At 37.9% G+C, this 19703-nt stretch overlaps 1 protein-coding gene across 4 annotated transcripts in view; it reads right to left on the reverse strand.

The window, feature by feature from the left end:
• USP34 (ubiquitin specific peptidase 34) overlaps positions 1-19703 on the reverse strand; it is a 286775-nt gene that overhangs the window by 126252 nt on the left and 140820 nt on the right. For all 4 annotated transcript variants that reach the window (XM_017545012.2, XM_017545015.2, XM_017545014.2 and 1 more), the window contains exons 21-27: positions 15141-15223; positions 9552-9706; positions 8051-8164; positions 4535-4634; positions 4262-4421; positions 1466-1592; positions 1222-1369 (exon numbers count right to left, since the gene is read on the reverse strand). In XM_017545012.2, coding sequence (XP_017400501.1) covers positions 1222-1369; positions 1466-1592; positions 4262-4421; positions 4535-4634; positions 8051-8164; positions 9552-9706; positions 15141-15223 — 887 coding nt within the window. The remainder of the gene's footprint in view (positions 1-1221; positions 1370-1465; positions 1593-4261; positions 4422-4534; positions 4635-8050; positions 8165-9551; positions 9707-15140; positions 15224-19703) is intronic.

The raw sequence follows: 19703 nt of genomic DNA on the forward strand, positions 1-19703 counted from the left end.
TATTGGGTTAAAGTGAATCAGTATACAAGAAACTTAAATTTATCAATAATCCCCACACTGCTTATGAAATAAACTTCAAGTTTTTTATGGTCCAATCAAAAGTCTAAAATAGAATTTTCTAAGAAACGAATGAAGACTTCTTTGCATATAACATCCGAAGCAATTCTTAGCAGCTTCTTACCTAAGAATCAATGGTATCAAAGGGAGGGGAGGGTAAAGGGAGCCATGAATATGGATGGTGGACGTTCAAAGTAAAGGTTCAAAGTTGCTGCTATGGTTTGAATTTTTCTCTCTCTGAAAATTCATGTTGAACATTAATCTCCAATTCAACAGATTTTAGACATGGGGCCTTTGGAGAGGCCATGAATGAATTAATGCCATTATAAAAGGGTTTGATGGAGGGAGTCTGTTCCTTTTTTACCCTTCCACCCTCTCTCTGCCTGTGAGGAGGAAGCATTCAAGAAGCCACTTTGAAAGCAAGCCCTCACCAGATGCTGGTACCTTGATCTTGGACTTCCCGTCCTAGGCTCCAAAGCTGTGAAAAATAAATTCTGTTCTTTACAGATTACCTAGTCTGCAGTATTGTTACAGCAACACAAGACAAACCAAGGCAGTTGTGATATATGATATATGACATGATATGAAGAAATAAAGAAAGAGAGAGACAGAGAGGGAAAGAGGAGAAAAAAGAGAGAGAAAGAAAAAGAAAGAAAACGGAAAGAAAAGGAAGAAAAAGGGAAAGGGGGAAGGAAAGAGAGAAGGGGGAAGGAAAGGGGAAAGGGAGAAGGGGAAGAGGAGGAAGGAAGAAGAAAAGAGAAAGAAAGAGAGAGGGCTGGGCATGGTGGCTCATGCCTGTTATCCTAGCACTCTGGGAGGCAGAGACCGGGAGATCACAAGGTCAGCAGTTCGAGACCAGCCTGGCCAACATGGTGAAACTGCATCTCTAGTAAAAATGTAAAAATTAGCTGGGCGTGTTGGAAGGTGCCTGTAATCACAGCTACTCAGGAGGCTAAGGAAAAAAAAGAAAGAGAAAGAGATAGAGAAAGAAAGAAAGAGGAGAAAGAGGGTGAGAGAAAGAGAGGAAGAAAGAAGGCGAAAGAGAGAGAGAGAGAGAGAGAGAAAGAGAGAGACAGGGAGAAAGGGAGGGGGAAAGAGAGGAGAGAGAGAGAAAGAGAGAGACAGGGAGAGACACAGGGAGGGCATTTGAATTGAAAGGCTTACCAGGAAACTCTCCTTTTCGGTTGCTTTGCCCAAACTCCTGAAGCTGAGCTTGTTGATTTATTTGTTCTTTCTGCAAATTTTCATACCAATGAGTTACTTCAGCCCTAAGATCTGCTACCTGGTCACTAGGATACATTTCAATAGTCATCTGAAATATGAGATGCAACCAATTTAAAAATACAAAAAGAACAGATATTTGACCTGGGAAATGTTAACAACTTGGAAATTAAAACTATCTAAGTACCTTATCAGGAAGTCCAGCTGGCTGGCATACAACCCTTAGCGGCAGAGACTGTTTGTCACTCAGTGCTTTCAAATGACTGCTAATACCAGTGCCTTCAATTTGCCACTGTCTCAGATGATATGCAAACCTAAAACATGACCAAAAAAAAACACATAAAAAGGATACCACTTTAAACCATTTTAATGTTACAGAAGTTTTTAACATCTTACAGACTGGAAAAGTCCAAAAGCAGTTCTAAGTTCATTCCAATTTATTCTACAGCAACAAATTTAAGTTCAGATTCATCATACTGAATCAAACCTAAACGCGTAATAACAGCTAAGAGCACCTAACAAAATAGTCACCAAGAGAAATTACTGAGGAAAAAAAAATCTCATTAAGGCCATTTTTTTTTTTTTTTAATGAAGAGGGTAGAAATATTAATAGACGCAGAAGGAATCTGAAAAACAACCTAATCCAGTAAATGAAATAGTAAGCTGTGACTCCTACATTCAGAAGGAAAAAAGATACTAAGAAATATTTTTCGGGAACAGAAACATTCTAGTAAATATATACTAACCAGTCCAATAGAAATTGAGAGGCAATTCATGGCTGCTAAAATTATAAAGTGAATTACAAAGACTTATATTTCAAAGGAAAGAGGCACCTAGCATGATAATCACTAAACATGCGTGAATTTTCTAACTAATTTCCAGATGTGGAAGACAGGATCCAAGGTACCTGAATTTAGTTTAAAAAAAAAAAAAGTCTAAAACTAATTGGCAATTTTTAAATAGAAGGATAAAAAATGAAGGAATGAATGAACTTGTCTACTTTCCACATGATCCAATGTATGAGCCAAAGAGTAATCTTAAAACAGTTTTCTGTTACATATTCAAGACCAGGGTTTTTCCATAGTGGTACTACCGACATTTTAAGCCCAATTAATAATTTGTTATCAGAAGGCAGAGGAAGAAAGGTGATGGAGCTATATGTCATGCTCCGATATTCAGCAGGGTCCCACCAGGTATCAGTAACATGCTCCCTTGCTGTGATAATCATAAGTGTCTCCGGACATTACATACTATGTCTTGGGAAACAAAAACACTTCTGGCTGAGAACCACTGTTTAAGATTATAATTTTATTTCTTTTTAAAAAGAAAACCACTTAAGACATTATTGTCTTAATATGCAGAACACATAAAACAATTATATTTTCAACCTACAAATGTTAGGCAACTTTCAATTAATAATAGCACTAAGCACATCAAGAACAAAATTTGCATGAAGAATACCCAGGCAAATTTTTTTAAACTACTGCTTAGTTTTGTGACTATTCAATTTTATCCATAACCTAGTTATTCTACTAGTAAAACATTTTTATATAAACATTTTAATATAAACTATTTAACATCAACATTAACTTCTGACATAAAACATGAATAAAAAGATATCAAGGACAATTCTTTTTTCCACAACTGAATTACAACAAAATTTGTACATCTGAGAAGGAATTTTTGGACTTAATTTCATTAAACTTATCAAACCACCACTGAATCCTCAAAAAACGAATACATTTTTAAAGACTTAAGTGCTGATTTTCGACACTTAATGTTGTGCAAGGACTAAGAATGTGAATCAACAGGACCTTTTTGGTTTGCTGTTTGTATATCCTTATGGCATAGAAAAAATTTTGGAGGTACAGGTTTCATTAACAGTAACTATCTCCAAGAGGAAGAGAGCAATTACAGTAGACTTTCATTTTCTACATCACAGTGTAATACCTGAATTTTATAATATGTATTTGAATAAGATACAACACCACATTTGCTTTTTTAAAAATTTTATTTTTTTAAGTGATTAAAGTTATAAGGCAGTATGAAGTTTCTGTGCAACACAAAACGAGCTCCCTTTCACATTCATTAAAAACACAAGAAATTCTTCAAGTGGAATTTCCATGAATTGCAATCATAATCAAAGAATTTTGTAATGTCCAAATGTTTCAAATCATGGAGGTATGTTATTATAAGGAATGTATAAAATACCTTTATTATGTAATATTTCTTGATATTTAAAAAATGTCAATAAACTATCAATTTCAATATCAAATCAAACTAAGATCTGAAGTTGAAAAAAGTTACTAATTTTAACAATTTTTTTCAACACAGTTCTTGGTACTTTTACATTTGCTCATGATTTTTAACACACAGAATTTCTTAAAACTATCTACTCACCTTTCATTTCAGTCGTTATATTCATAAATATTAATTTGCTTTATTTCTGTATTACACAGGTTATGTCTAAAATAATTATACAGATATTCATTAACAGAATTTTTTTGGTCATGTTTCCATGGTAAATGGAAATTCAAAATTAAAATACTGTCTCCTAGTCCAGGAAGAAAAAAAAAACAGCAAATGAAACACATGACTCAACTTGATTCAACTATGAGATTATCTGATGTTCTTGGTAAGAGTTCTAGAGACTTTTTTTTGGTAGTGGTGTTTTGCATTTTTAATCAAAGTCAGTACTTTCTTAGAGATGGAATTCTGTCTAATAATTCTTATTCATGCATATCTGCTCAAACTCTAATTATTATTGAAGCTGTGCAATATTTATCAGGAACCCATACTGCCTATTTCAAAGCAAAATGGTATATATTCTTAATAAAAATTACTTCTGTTACTGACATTTCACTTTGGTAAATTACACTTTCTATGTGACCCAACAAAAACTTAGATTCACTTTTAGAATATTTCTGGAAATGCCAGGAATAAGAATGAAATTCATTCTAACAGTGTGATATTTAAAAATTACCTTCTCCTAAATGCTTCCAGATGTGTCTTCAACATAAGGAGTCCTCTTTCTATAACCATGAGACTTGAGTGTGATTCCTGTTCAAGACTGCTAGAAGCTATCATAAGACTCTCCATGCACTTACTAATAAATTCCTGCTCCTTCTCCAAACCCGTTTTACCTGAAAGCCAAATGTTTAGATATATTAGCCTTATATTCTTATTTAGCTATATCAAAGAAAAACTATGGTTTAACAAAACACCCTCACATAAGACAGTATTTCAAATCACTTACCATTAATATAATAGGAGTTAATATACTGGATAGCTGCTCGACTGACATCACCAGATTGTGCTCTTAAAGCAATGCCCCAAAATTGGTCCATACCACAGAGCTAAGAAAGAAAAATATGATTGTCTCTAAATTCTGTTTGTCAAATGATGTAACTCATCATAAGACTTAAGTATCAAGGGTAAAAATCATACAATACCCAAGAGTTTTAATCTTATAAAGTATTAATAAGGCAAATCCTATTATTCAGTTATTAAATAAAAAAGCCTTAAAAATTTCCTCAATTAATGAAATACACCTATACTAGTTCTAATATTTATACAGCAGCAAACAATATTTACATAACGTTTAACAAGTTGTAACTACACAGTAGGAAAATTCAAGTCCTTAAAAACATACTACAAAGGAATAAAACCAACTGAAATAAAATAATGAGCACAACGCTTCAATGAATCCATCTAACTTATATTGAAAAAAACCACTGCTTTCTTGTATTCACAGAAAATTAACAAGACATGCTAATTCAAGTTTCTCAAAAAAATTTATTTTTATTTTTATTTTTGAGACAGAGACTCACTCTGCTGCCCAGGGTAGAGTACAGTGTCACAATCTCAGCTCACTGCAACCTCTGCCTCCCACTTTTCAAAGGATTCTCATGCCTTAGCCTGTAGCTGGGATTACAGGTGTGCACCACCACATCCAGCTAATCTTTTGTGTGTTTTTAGTAGAGAGGGGGTTTCTCCATGCTGGCCAGGCTGGTCTCAAAACTCCTGAACTCAGCTGATTCGCCTGCCTCAGCCTCCCAAAGTGCTGGGATTACCGGCATAAGCCACTGTTCCAGCCTCACTCTAATTTATAGTGTTAACTATGAGATGACAAAGAGAGTATTTTCACTGAAAACTATAGAAAAACTGGGGAGTGGAAGCTCCCAAAAGTTGGGCAGAGTGAAGAAAGGTATCCTAATAGGTAGCTGAACAACTTTAGTATTAGTATCACCTACTTTAAAACAGCAGTATTATTTCATAATATAGCATAACTACTTCTTAGGTGAATCAAGTATGCTTAGTTGTCTGAAATTACCAAACTGAAAACTATCATAGTGGGCTGGGCACAGTGGCTCACACCTGTAATTCCAGCACTTTGGGAGGCTGAGGCATGCGCGTTGCCTGAGCTCAGGAGTACAAGACCAGCCCAGGCAACAAGCTGAAACCCGATCTCTACAGACAGACAGACAGACAGACAGACATAAATAAAATTAGCTTAGCATGGAGGAACAGGTCTGTAATCTGAGCTACTCGAGAGGCTAAGGCAGGAGAATCGCTTGAACCTGGGAGGCAGAGGTTGCAGTTAGCCAAGATTGCGCCACCGCACTCCAGCCTAGATGACAAAATTATCATAGTGATACTGAAGCAAGAGTTAGGACTAAAAAAAATTCAAAAACCCTATTCAGACAAGAAAAGAAGGTAGTAAGAAGATAAAATAAAAGCATTTTAGGTATAGTTAAAATTATTCTGGCCGGGCACGGTGGCTCACATCTATAATTGTAGCACTTTGGGAGGCCAAAAAGGGCGGAAACCTTGAGGTCAAGGGTTCTAGACTAGTCAGGCCAACTCTACTAAAAACAGAAAAATTAGCTGGGCATGGTGGCACACGCCTGTTGTCCCAGCTACTCAGAAGGCTGAGGCAGGAGAATTGCTTGAGCCTGGGAGGTTCAGTTGCAATGAGCTGAGACTGTGCCACTGTACTCCAGCCCAGAAGACAGAGTGAGACACTGTCTCAAAAAAATAATCATTATGGCCTGGCACAGTGGGTCACCTCTGTAATCCCAGCATTTTAGGAGGCAAGCTGGGTAGATCACCTGAGGTCAGGAGTTCGAGATCAGCCTGGCCAACACGGCAAAACCCCACCTCTACTAAAAATGCAAATACTAGCCAGGCATGGTGGCACACCCCTGTAATCCCAACTACTCAGGAAGCTGGGGAATGAGAATTGCTAGAACCCGGAAGGGGGAGGTTGCAGTGAGCTAGATCATGCCACTGCACTCCTGCCTGGGTGCAGAGCCAGACTCCATCACAAAAAATAATTTAAAAATTATTCTTTTTCCTTTTTAAAAAACTTCCCCAAAACTTGCTAAGAGATAAAATTATTCTTTTATTTATTTTTTTGGAGATAGAGTCTTGCTCTGTTGCCCAGGCTGGGGTGCAGTAGTGTGATCTCGGCTCACTGTAACCTCTACATCCCAGGTGTAAGTGATCTCTTCCCTCAGCCTCCCCAGTCACTGGGATTACAGGTGCCCACCACCAGGTCCAGGTAATTGTTGTATTTCTGTAGAGACTGGGTTTCACCATGTTGGTCAGGCTGGTCCCGAACTCCTTACCTCAGGTAATCCTGCCCTCGTTGGCCTCCCAAAGTGTTGGGGATCACAGAAGTGAGCCACTGTGCCCAGCCAAAATTATTCTTTACCATATGAATTAACACGCGTTCTCTCTACCTTTCTCCTAATGCAACACCAACTTGTTAAGAAAACTATTTTTAAAAAAAAAAGGATTACTACATCAAAGCTACTATTACCTAACTGGAATGTCCAAAAAGGAAGACTGTCAAGTAAGTCTCTGTTAGCAGAGTACAAGGATAATAATTCAGCAATTCCTAGCAGCCAACAAGCCAGGTACATACAACTCTAAGCTAAAGAAGAGTCATTTGTTGGCAGCCCCCAGGTGCCATATCAGCCCTAGGATGCCACAACCTCGAAGCTAAGAAGAGCCATTTGTGAGAGTTAATGAACTGATCATCATGCTCACAGTTAGAGATGACTCCCAGATGAGAGGTTACTTAAAGTAGCTTGGAATGAAATTACCCAAGAATAACTAACAGCTTAGCTGAACCAAATGGCATAAAAATCATGTCTGAGATAAATCAATCTTTTATTTGAAGTAAAATATTTGACTGTATTATCTAGGAATGTCTAGGACACTCAAAGAACACTTGCACGGCCTCTTCTGATAAATCAAGAAACATGTAATGTGGTTTCACTAAGCACAACGAATGTTATCTTTGGTAATGAAAAATAAATTTCCTTTATAAAACTTTTGAAACCACAGAATAAAACCCAACTGGGCTGAGCAAGTTGGCTCATGCCTGTAATTCCAGCACTTTGGGAGGCAGGTGAACAGATCACTTGAGGTCAGGAATCCAAGATCAGTCTGAGTAACATAGTAAAACCCCATCTTCACCAAAAATACAAAAATTAGCTGGGCATGGCAGCAGGTACCTGTAATCCCAGCTACTTGGGAGGCTGAGGCTGGAGAATAGCTTGAATCTGGGAGGTGGAGGTTGCAGTGTGCCAAGATCGCACCACTGCACTACAGCCTGAGCAACAGAGCGAGACTCCATCTCAAAACAAACAAACCCAATTGCATTGCACAATTCTATGCTCTGTAGAAAAATAATTTGGTAACCTAATTTGATAATCTAATTTGAGGAATAAAGTTCACTAATAAAGTAAATCTAAATCCATACCTCAGAATTTGAACCACCATCATAGGCACTGGTAGCCAATCGAGCCAAGTTACAGAGATGCTGAAACAGGTTTAAGCCAGTCATGCTAATTGTTTCAGGTTTTAGCTGGGGCATCTTTGGGAGGGTGGGGAAACATAAAACTAATTTAGTGTGATAATTCACAGATTTTATTTTATTTAAATAAACTTTACTGAAAACATTGTAGAAGAAAACAAATCAGCTTAAATTTTTAGTGATAATTCAAAAAAATAAAAATATATAATAATTTGGCTGGGCATGCTGGCTCAGCACTTTGGAGGGCCAAGGCAGGTGAATCACTTGAGCTCAGGAGTTTGAGACCAACCTGGGCAACATGGCAAAACCGCGTCCCTAAGAAAAATACAAAAATCAGTTGGGTATGATGGTATATGGCTGTAGTCCCAACTACCCGGGAGGCTGTGGTGGGAGAATTGCTTGAGCCTGGGAGGTCAAGGCTACAGTGAGACATAATAGCACCACTGTACTCCAGCCTTTGGGACAGAGCAAGCCCATCTCAAAAAAAAAACAAAATGAAAAATAAAAAAAAATATGTGTAATTTAATAAACATTTTATTCAGTTAATAACTGAAACCTGCTGATACAGGTTTTGATTTTCAAGATGTACACAGATCCAAATCAGAGGACAAAAATAAAAACATCTATCATCCATTGTATAACTATACCACACAAAGTTATGGGAGATGTGCAGTTTTTGTTAAAGTCGGGGGTTGAAATTTAAGATGGCAAAAGTTCTATTTGCAGCTCTGTCTTGGATCTATTAAGTGATTTAGTTTATACATACTAGAACTCATTCATATATATACTCAGTTCCAACATGGAGATAATGTCACATTTTGCAGAGAATCTTTATAATAAGCATAAAAATAAAGTCTATTAAATTATTTTCATTCAGTTTCAAAATTCTAATGGGGATAGCTCATTAAGAAAAATAACAAAATTGGAACATCTTTACAATGACAAAACTTCTGAATATGCCTTCCCAGAATCTACACATTTGGAAACTGGCTTATCTTTACCCAAAAGACTGACTGCAATGACAGTCATTTAACTAAGGAGGAGTCACAGAAAGCAGTTCTCACACTTGTGGGTGTGGACACCACCCCTAAAAATTGGACTACAATATTATTATTTTTAAAAACAAACAGAAAAACCCTCCACATTTCTAATTACTGCTGCCTTCAACGGTTATTCTAATTGTTAGTTTAATTATTGTAGCTAATAGAATTTTTTTATAAATATAAACTATTAATTTAGATGTAAACAGTGTGAACAACAAAATCAAAGCACAAATCTGAACAAAATTATTTTAGGATAGCTAAAAATCACTACATTTGGTTACTTAAAAAAAAACACTGCCAAAAAAGAAAAAAAGAAAAAAAAAAAAGCATTACAGATTTCGTATTTCAACAGAAAAAATGGGAACATGGAAAAATAACAAATAAACTGTGAGAAATTAAATTACCTTCTCCAGGAAAAGATGTTTGTAGGTTTCCATACCCATAGCATGTTGATCTTTACTTCGAACTTGATTTAAAAACCAATGGAGTGCATCATCATAACATTCAGAATCTTCTACTAAACAATGCCATAAGATGTCAACTTGCTCTAAACTTAACCCTAGATGAAAATTATAAATATTATACTTTATTAACTACACATAAAAAAATTACACTTCTCTTTGGCATATGTATATACAGTAAGTCCTCACAACATATAGTTCTTGAAAATTGCAATTCTAATTGAAATGATGCATAAAATTAATTTTACCATACATTAATTGATATAAAGAAGAGTTATGTTCCTATAGCATATTTATGATTACAAAAAAAAAAAAAAAAATGTCACAGCCAGACACAGTGGCTCATGCCTATAATCCCAGCACTTTAGGGGGCTGAGGTGGATGGACTGCCTGAGCTGAGGAGTTCGAGACCAGCCTGGCCAACCTGGTGAAATCCAGTCTCTACTAAAATACAGAAAACTAGGCCGGGCACTGTAGCATGCACCTGTAGTCCCAGCTACATGGGAGGCTGAGACAGGAGAATCACTTGAACCTGGAGGTGGAGGTTGTACTGAGCCGAGACTGCACAACTGCACTTCAGCCTGGGCAACAGAGTGAGATTCCATCTCATAAAATAAATTTTTAAAAATTACTAAACTTCCTTATTTAGAAGTTAACACTTTGAATATTAAATACTGGGATGAGTGTTAGTTACACATACACTTAAGAAAGATTAATACAAACCACTAACATAGTCATTTATTCAATTTTTGGTGAATCAGTGGTGGTGGTAGATGAAATCAAGGACTCAATGGTTACAAACTGAACGCTCTAAGGTGCACTTTCTACCACCAGGCAGTTCAAACACAGTAAAATTTAAATTTGGTGGGCTCGCTTTTGTACATCATTTATGGCTATGCATTTGTATGAGTATCATAGAGTTTACAATCATAATTTGTATTTATTCATTTGCTCATTTTTCAACTCACTTAATCCAATTCAGAGTTGTGGGTGGCCAAACCCTATCCCAGCATCTCAGGGACAATGCAGTAACTAACCTTAACCAGGATGCCATCCTATTGCAGAGTATACTAATACATATGCCCACACTCACTCAGACTGGGATCATTTAGACATGTAAATGTATCTACAGTGGATGTCTCTGGGATGTGGCATGAAACCAGGATACCCAGAGAAAACTGACGGAGACATGGGGAGAATGTACAAATTCTGCACAGGCAGTGGCCCTGGCCGGGAATCAGTTTTTTTCCTCATTAATGTTAAAACGTTACTTGATGACCTACTGTAGTTTATTTATATGAAACGTGTATAAAATATTTACTATCGCATCCAGGTGCATTGGCTTACATGTGTAATCCCAGCACTTTGGGAGGACGAGGTGGGTGGATCACCTGAGATCAGGAGTTCGGAACCAGCCTGGTCAACATGGTGAAACTTTGTCTCTACTAAAACTGTAAAAATCAGCCAGGCATAGTGGTGAGTACCTGTAATCCCAGCTCCTTGGGAGGATAAGGCACAAGAATAGCTGGAACCCAGGAGGTAGAGGCTGCAGTGAACCAAGACCTCACCACTGCACTCCAGCCCGGGCAACAAGAGCGAGACTCCATGTCCCAAAAAGGAAAAGTAGCTAGGCAGGGCACACACCTTTAGCACTAGCTACTCAGGAAGCTGAGGTGGGAAGATTCCTCAAGCCCAGGAGTTTAAGGATGCAGTGAGCTATGATCATGCCACTGCACTTCAGATTGACTGGATGACAGAGCAAGANAGGAGGGAGGGAGGGAGGGAGGGAAGGAAGGAAGGAAGGAAGGAGGGAAGGGAGGGAGGGAGGGAGGGAGGGAAGGAAGGAAAGAAGGAAGGAAGGAAGGAGGGAAGGGAGGGAGGGAGGGAAAGAGAAAGAAAGAGAAAGAGAAAGAGAAAGAAAGGAAAGAAAAGAAAGACAAACACAGCTGGGCACGGTGGCTTACACCTATAATCCCAGCACTTTGGGAGGCTGAGGTGGGCGAATCACAAGGTCAGGAAATCGAGACCATCCTGGCTAACATGGTGAAACCCTGTCTCTACTTAAAATACAAATATTAACTGGGCATGGTGGCGCATGCCTGTAGTCCCAGCTACTCAGGAGGCTGAGGCAAGAGGATTGCCTGAACCTGAGAGGCGGAGGTTGCGGTGATCTGAGATCACGTCACTGCACTCCAGCCTGGCAACAGAGCAACACTGCATCTCATTTAAGAAAAAAACAAAAAAACAAACAAAAAAACCCCCTATATCAATAGCTGTTTCTTGTTTTCCCATTTGTAAAATTTAAAATCATATTCATATAACATTTTCTTCCTAAATGAATGTACCAGAAACACCAATAAGACCAAAAACACAAAAGGAGATAGATATCTTACAACCTTTTACAATTATTTAATAAAAAATTTCATAATTGTTTTCAAAATGTAGTTTAAGATAATTCATATGTAAATCACTTAAAAATACACAACTTACAAAGTATTCTAAAAGAACCCTTTTAGGGAGAAAATTCTTCTCCCTAAAACAAGAACACAAATGTGTAATAGTAAAAATGATTAGGAAAGGTAATCCTAAATATTGAGGAATCAGAGGTAAGGTTTAAGTATTATAAATCGAGTGGATACTAAGTTCAAAGGTCATTCTCTGTATATAGAAGATAAGTAAGCATTGTTTTTGTAAACTATGAAAAAAGAACTCTTACGATGAAAAAAACAAAAGGAAACTAACTGTCTGAAACAGACAACAACATATCAGAGGACACTATTAGCTAGGGAGTTAGACTAATGAGAGAAGTCTGTATGGTACTTTGACCCAAGTATTAAAGGATTCCTGAGTGTGGCAGAAGACAGATGAACTTCTCAGAACAAAAGAGGAGGCATTATGGGCAATCACAAGTATGAATATGAAAAAAATTAGACAATCCAAAAGATGAGAACAAAAGCATCACAGAGATTCTGAAGTACATTTTAAGAGGTTCTAAAGCCTGGAGTGGTGCCCTAGAACCAGAAGGGATATGATGGTATGGTACCATCAATAGAAATTTATTTTTTCTTGGGAAAAGTAGACACAATGCCAAAATAAAGAAAAATTCCTCAGAAATATTCAACCTAGTAGCAGCATCAGTCTAAAGAGTTTTATCAAAAAAAAAAAAAAGTAACCTATCAGTTTCTCACTGAAACAGTTAATATGTAGATTATTTAAATTATCTAAATCTTGTGCCCATGGGGGCAAATATAAATAAACCAAAAGCAACTCTGATAAGTATATATCAGAACTTAAACATGTTAAGTAATTAAGGAGAACAAAATAAAGAGTATCCAGGTTAATTAAACTATATAATAAAATAGAAGTATATTTATAATTGGCTGAATGACCAGTCCACATTCAATAGGCAACTTACACACTTTTGTTATTGTTCTAGGTTTTTAAAAAACCCATAATTATTGTTATATTGAAAATCAGTATTAACATACTGGATGTAATTACATATAACTCTGGAGTAACTTCGTTACAAACGACAGGAACTGTGCCAATAAGAAAAGTACAGCCATGCACAGTGGTCTGAGGCCTGTAATCCTAGCACTTTGGGAGGCTGAGGCGGGAGGATCGCTTGAGCTCAGGAGTTTGAGACTAGCCTGGTCAACATAATGAGACTGTGTCTGTACAAATAATTTAAAAATTAGCCAGGTATGGTGATGTGCACCTGTGGCCCTAGCTACCTGGGAGGCTGCAGTAGAAGGATCACTTGGAAGGCAGGTGAAGTTGAGGGGAGAATAGCCACAATGCGGGAGAAGTGAAGTTTTAGATTTGATACTATCTGGACAGTAGCTATTGTCCATTACAAACTCACAGAGATATACTGTGTATAATAAACATGAAACTTAATGTTCATAGTATCTGTGTTGACTATATGTATTTTAGTTTGACTTCTCACCATAGACTGGTTTTGCCATATTTTAGATTACTTACTTCTTGAATGTTACCTGTCATAATGGGTCAATACATGACGTTTGAGAAATTTTCTATCAAAGGCAGATAGCTTATTTTTGAAATCTGTTGTTATCACATTGTTGATGCCATTTGTTACAAATAGTTTGAACAGAAAAAAGAAGTAACAGACTTAACAAGATTAACACTGTATTTCAAGCACAGGTATGAACTTGAAAAGAGGCATGACAACACCTAGGAAGACACCTACCAGGCTGACAATATAGTAACCATGGTTAAAGAAACAATGTCCTTCTAAAAAGTAAGGTTTGATACTGACACACAGAAAAAGAAGAATGTAGAGAGTAAAAGAGTATAGACAGTATATGAAGGAAAAAGCTGCTCTGGCTAACAGAAATCAAGCTTGTTCCTCTCTTGTGAGACCACCCAACCACACGAATTTGGATACAGTACACAATCTGAATATAACAGATCAAGCTCTACTTTTTAAAAATTCGCTGTTAACAAAACTGAGTTTAAAGCGAAACTAAATAAACCTGGGGCCTCCAAGTGTCTCTACCACCCATAAAGCCAAGTAATTTTCAAAAGATTGGCCATGATAAATAATAAACAATACCTATCTCCAACCAAAGGGAAAGCAAGATTTTATAGGCAAAAATAATAAAAGATGCAGTCAGCCAGGTGCACTGACTCATGCTGGTAATCCTACCACTTTGGGAGGCCAAGACAGGACTGTCTGAGCCCATGAGTTCAAGACCAGCCTAGATAAACAGAGTGAAACCCTAGCTCTATGCCAATTTTTTAAAAATTAGCTGTGTGTGGTGATGCGTAGTTCCAGTTACTCAGGAGGTTAAGGTGGGATGACTGCTTGAGCTGGGGAGGTCAACAGCTGCAATGGGCTGTAATCACACCACCGCACTCCAGCCTGAGAGACAGTGAGACCCTGTCTCAAAAAAGAAAAAAAAAGAGAGAGAGAGAAAAGGTCTTATAGAACAAAAAAAATTTTTTTAGTTTATTTAAAATGCAAACAACCTCAATTATTTTAATAAATTATCTGAATGTTGGTATAATTTGTAAATGTATTAAGAATAATCACTCCAGTAGCTATAAAAAAGAACGAAATCATGTCCTTTGCAGTAATATAAATGGAGCTGGAGATCATTATTCCATTATTCTAAGTGAACTAACTCAGAAACAAAAAACCAAATATCATGCATTCTTACTTGTAAGCAGGAACGAAACAATAGGTACACACGGACATAAAGATGGAACTAACAGACATCTCCAAAAGCAGATATGGCAGGAGCGGGACAAGGGTTGAAAAATAATCTATCGGGTAGATTACTCAATTTATTACTCAAATGTTAACTCTTTGAGTAACGGGTACACAGAAAGCCCAATCCTCACCAGCATGCAATAAACCCTGTAACAAACATACGTGTACCCACTGACTTCAAAAAAACAAACAAAAAAAAAAACCACACTGCAGAAATCCAAAGTGTGAGTAAATTTAACTAGTTCTCCCGAGAGTCAAAACAGATTTTAAAATATACTGATTAAAAAACTTACTGAAATGATCAGGTGATCCCAGAGTTGAAAATACACAAGTCAGGAATTGAAGTCGAACTTGAACTTCAGCACTATGGCTGTACCTATAATTTAAAAGTCATTAAAATAATTAAATATCCTATTTCTTAATTATTTTTAAAACTTTAGTGGTCCTATACGTAACTTATACCAAAAATTGTTTTAAAATAATTCAGAATTATTTTAACTATGTAACTTTAGTTACACAAAAAAAGTTCATAAAGACAAGAAACAAATTTAAACTAATAAATTATGTAAATCTTGAAACTATAACAAAATTTACTTTCAAATTACATTGAAGGTACATACAAATTCAACAGCCAAGCAAAGGAAGTATGTCATTTTAAAAGTATGTAATATGCACATAAATTAGAATAGCCAACAAAAAACAACCTCTTCTTAAATAGTGCAGGTTTCACATTATGGTCCCTATAGTGGTAATATATTCTTTATCAAGAAACACTAATAATATTTCTATAAATCCAGTTCATGAAAAATATAGCTGATACAAAACTGGCACTTTTAAATATTATTTCAAATCTAAAATAATTGTAATTCACATGTATGAAATTTGATGCTTAATATAAAAGTTGCTTTTGAAACTTTTAAAGTAGCAAGTGTTAGTGAGGCAGGGTAGGACATGGGTCTCAATAGACAAACAAGAGACAGAATGTGGTCAGCCTCAACATGAGAAAGAGGAGTTGTAGATGGAAAAGGAAGTCAGGGAAGGGTGCTAAAAAGTGGGGAGAGGGGACCATGTTTGGGGTAGAGGCAATCAAGCTTGCTTTTTTAAAAGTAAGTGAGTGCGAGAGTGTGTGTGTGTGTGTGTGTGTGTGTGTGTGTGTGTGAGAGAGAGAGAGAGAGAGAGAGAGAGAGAGAGAGAGAGAGAGATTCACTGTTGTCCAGGCTGGAGTGCAGTGGCACAACTGCTGCTCACTGCAACCTCTGCCTCTTGGGTTCAAGCGATTCTTGTGTCTTAGCCTCCAGGGTAGCTAGGATTACAGGTGTGCAATACCACACCCAGCTAATTTTTGTTATTTTTATTACAGTAGAGATGGGGTTTCACCATGTTGGCCAGGCTGTCTCGAAGTCCTAAGCTCAAGTGATCTACCTACCTTGGCCTCCCAAAGTGCTGGGATTACATGTGTCAGCACGCCTGGCCCAGTTTTGCATTTTAAAAGGATTCTCCTTTCCTTTAGCAACCCCAGTGAACTGCATATTGAACCGTGTCTATAATATCACATTCTAGTTCAAGCACTTGAGCACTCAATGAAACTAAGTCAATCACAAGCTATTATCTCTATTTTATAGACCAAAAGACAAATTGTAGATGAACTGCACAAACTGCTTTGCCAACATAAGACAGTAGGTGATCTATGCTCTGATCTATAACCTAGGTACGCAGAGGGTCAAAGGGCACCTTTTTTTTTTTTTTTCCTGGGGAAATGGAGTCTCGCTCTGTCACCCAGGTTGGAGTGCAGTGGCGTGATCTTGCCTCACCACAACCTCCGCCTCCTGGGTTCAAGTGATTCTCCTGCCTCAGCCTCCCAAATAGCTGGGATTACAGGCACACCTCCACCACACCTAGCTAATTTTTTTTTATTTTTAGTAGAAAAAGGGTGTCACCATATTGGCCAGGCTGGTTTCGAACTCCTGACCTCAGGTGACCTGCCCACCTAGGCCTCCCAAAGTGTTGGGATTACAGGTGTGAGCCACCGCACCCAGCCTGGGCATCTGAATTCAATGTCCTGTAATCCCTAAGTAAGTGCAAAATTTTAACAGCATCCCAAAATTAGCTTTCCAAAATTGCACTAAATTCACTACTAAACTTTTAAAGCTTAAGTTTTCTGAAGATTGAGTTCACTGGACATACCTTTCGCTCTTTAAGGTCTCTTATTAATGCTGGCAAAGAAAAGATGAACTTTTGCCTCATTAATGCTGCACTGACCTTAGTGAAAGTGAAAATATGTATGACGAGATATAACAGAAAGGAAATCTAGTAAGCAACTCTCAGATTCAGATAAAATTCAAAAACAGCTTTTAAGGGCTTCTAGGCTTTTTAAGTTAAAGAACAAGAAATTCTGTAGCAGAGGCCTTGAGTATCAGTTCAAAAATGAGTTTTATGATCCATCAGTTCTGCAATTTTACATTACTGTATTCCTCTTGCCTCGTCTAGGGAACATCAATCATAAACATACAAGGGGAATAAAGTTTGCCCTTCATCAAGTACCTTTACATCTGGAATAATTCTTCCCCTATACTTGCATCTCAGAATAAGAAACTCGTAACCCTGAAGACACAGGTATAGTCCCTTTACACTCCCTGCATTAGCTCCCATAGCGTAGCCCCTGACGCTGTACTTCAAAGATCTCTGCAAGCCCCATCCGGGTCCCATGAGCTGCCGAAACCACCAGTCAGAAAAATTTCTTGAGATATCAGACAAAGATGATATCAATATTGACAAATTCTCATGGGTCTGTCTATGGCTTCTGCCATCACAGGAAACACAGGACAAAAATAGTCTCCCCAAAGATATGAAACTTTAGTAACAGATTACTGCCTTAAAAAAAAAAAAAAAATCTTTGTAGCCTCCACTGACAAGGTTTTCTCTAGAAAAAGAAATGAAATGAAATGGTCCTTTTAAGAAACGAGATACTGGCCAGGTGCAGTGGCTCAACCCTGTACTCCTAGCACTTTGGAAGGCAAAGGCGGGTGGATCACCTGAGGTCAAGAGTTCAAAACCTGCCTGAAACCTTGTCTCTACTAAAAATACGAAACTTACACAGGCATAGTGGCATGCGCCTATAATGAGCTACTTGGGAGACTGAGGCAGGAGAATCATTTGAACCCAGGAGGGGAAGGTTGTAGTGAGCTGAGATGACACTACTACTGCATTTAAGCCTGGACAAAAGAGCCAACACTCCGTCTCAAAAAAAGAAATATTAATATAAAAGCAAAAAACACACAAAATTACAAAATTAAAAAAAAAAAGTATTATCTTACATGTTACAAGAATCTTTTTCTCTCAGTGAAAAATTTCAGAACCTTCCTGTGTATTTCTTTTGAGACAGAGTCTCACACTGTCGCCTAGGCTGGGGTGCAGTGGCGTGATCTCTGCTCACTGCAACCTCTGCCTCCCAGGTTCAAGCGATTCTCCTTGCCTCAGCCTCTCAAGTAGCTGCGATTACTGGTGCTATTTTTTTTTTGCATTTTTAGTAGCGACGGGGTTTAACCATGTTGGCCAGGCTGGTCTTGAACTCCTGAACCTCAGTGTCTGCCCACCTTCGCCTCCCAAAGTGCTGGGATTACAGGCATAATCTCTACTGAAAAAATGAAAATAAGTATGCTTGAACAAACAGTAGCAAATGTACAATTGTTTTACCCCCTAAAAGAGTAGGGAAATTGTATCAAATAGTCCAAAAAACATCTCTCTGTTCTAGGGTTTTATTCTCCTAGGACAGCAATCAGTAAGGCAGATTGAAAGATTGGAAAGATACTCTAGGATGCCCTAACAAAACATAAAACAGGCCGAGCACAGTGGCTCACACCTGTAATCCCAGCACTTTGGGAGGCCAAGATGGGCAGCTCATCCGAGTTTGGGAGTTTGAAATCAGCCTGACCAACATGGAGAAACCCCATCTCTACTAAAAATACAAAATTAGCCGGGCATAGTGGCAAATGTCTGTAATCCCAGCTACTTGGGAGGCTGAGGCAGGAGAATCACTTAAACCTGAGAGGAGGAGGTTGTGGGGAGCCATGACTGTGCCACTGCACTCCAGCCTGTGCAAAAAGAGAAAAATTCCATTTAAAAAAATAAACACACACATCTCCAAGGAGCCCGACTCCTCTTTTTCACCACAGAAGCAATGCTTTCTTTATTCACCTCCGATTCCACTAACAAAGTAACTGCACAGTTGTCAATGCAGTGAACAACTAAGTCTCAGACCTATGTTCCTTTTTGATGCCTAATGTTGGACTTTATGAGGATGATTCATTGTATGACTTCCACTCCCTTCTCTAAGCCTCTCATTCCTGCTCTTCAAGTCCACAGGCTTATGACTGTGGTGGGAGCTCTTTTATCACCTATTGTTTATTTCTTTGCTGTCAAGTAACGTGAACTCCCCGTCTCCTAACAAAAATGTAAGTCATATGTGGTTTTATTTCTGCTCTTTGTTGATCCTATTATTTTTATATCTCTTGACCTTGTGATCCACCCGCCTCGGCCTCCCAAAGTGCTGGGATTACAGGCTTGAGCCACCGCGCCCGGCGATCCTATTATTTTTATAGAGCACATACAGAATTTTCAGATTCAGCAGGCCACCATTATCCTCAAACTCTGCTTCAATAGGAATAATTAAAGAAGGACACTGACTTGGAAGAACAGTTAGAATTTTAATGTAATTTTAAAAGAATACATCCTACAGGCCGGGCACGGTGGCTCACCCCTGTAATCCCAGCACTTTGGGTGGCCGAGGTTGACAGATCACAAGGTCAAGAGACTGAGACCATCCTGGCCAACATGGTGAAACCCCTATCTCTACTAAA

The sequence above is a fragment of the Cebus imitator genome, unplaced genomic scaffold (genome assembly GCF_001604975.1).
Source record: "Cebus imitator isolate Cc_AM_T3 unplaced genomic scaffold, Cebus_imitator-1.0 Scaffold175, whole genome shotgun sequence".
NCBI lineage: Eukaryota > Metazoa > Chordata > Mammalia > Primates > Cebidae > Cebus > Cebus imitator.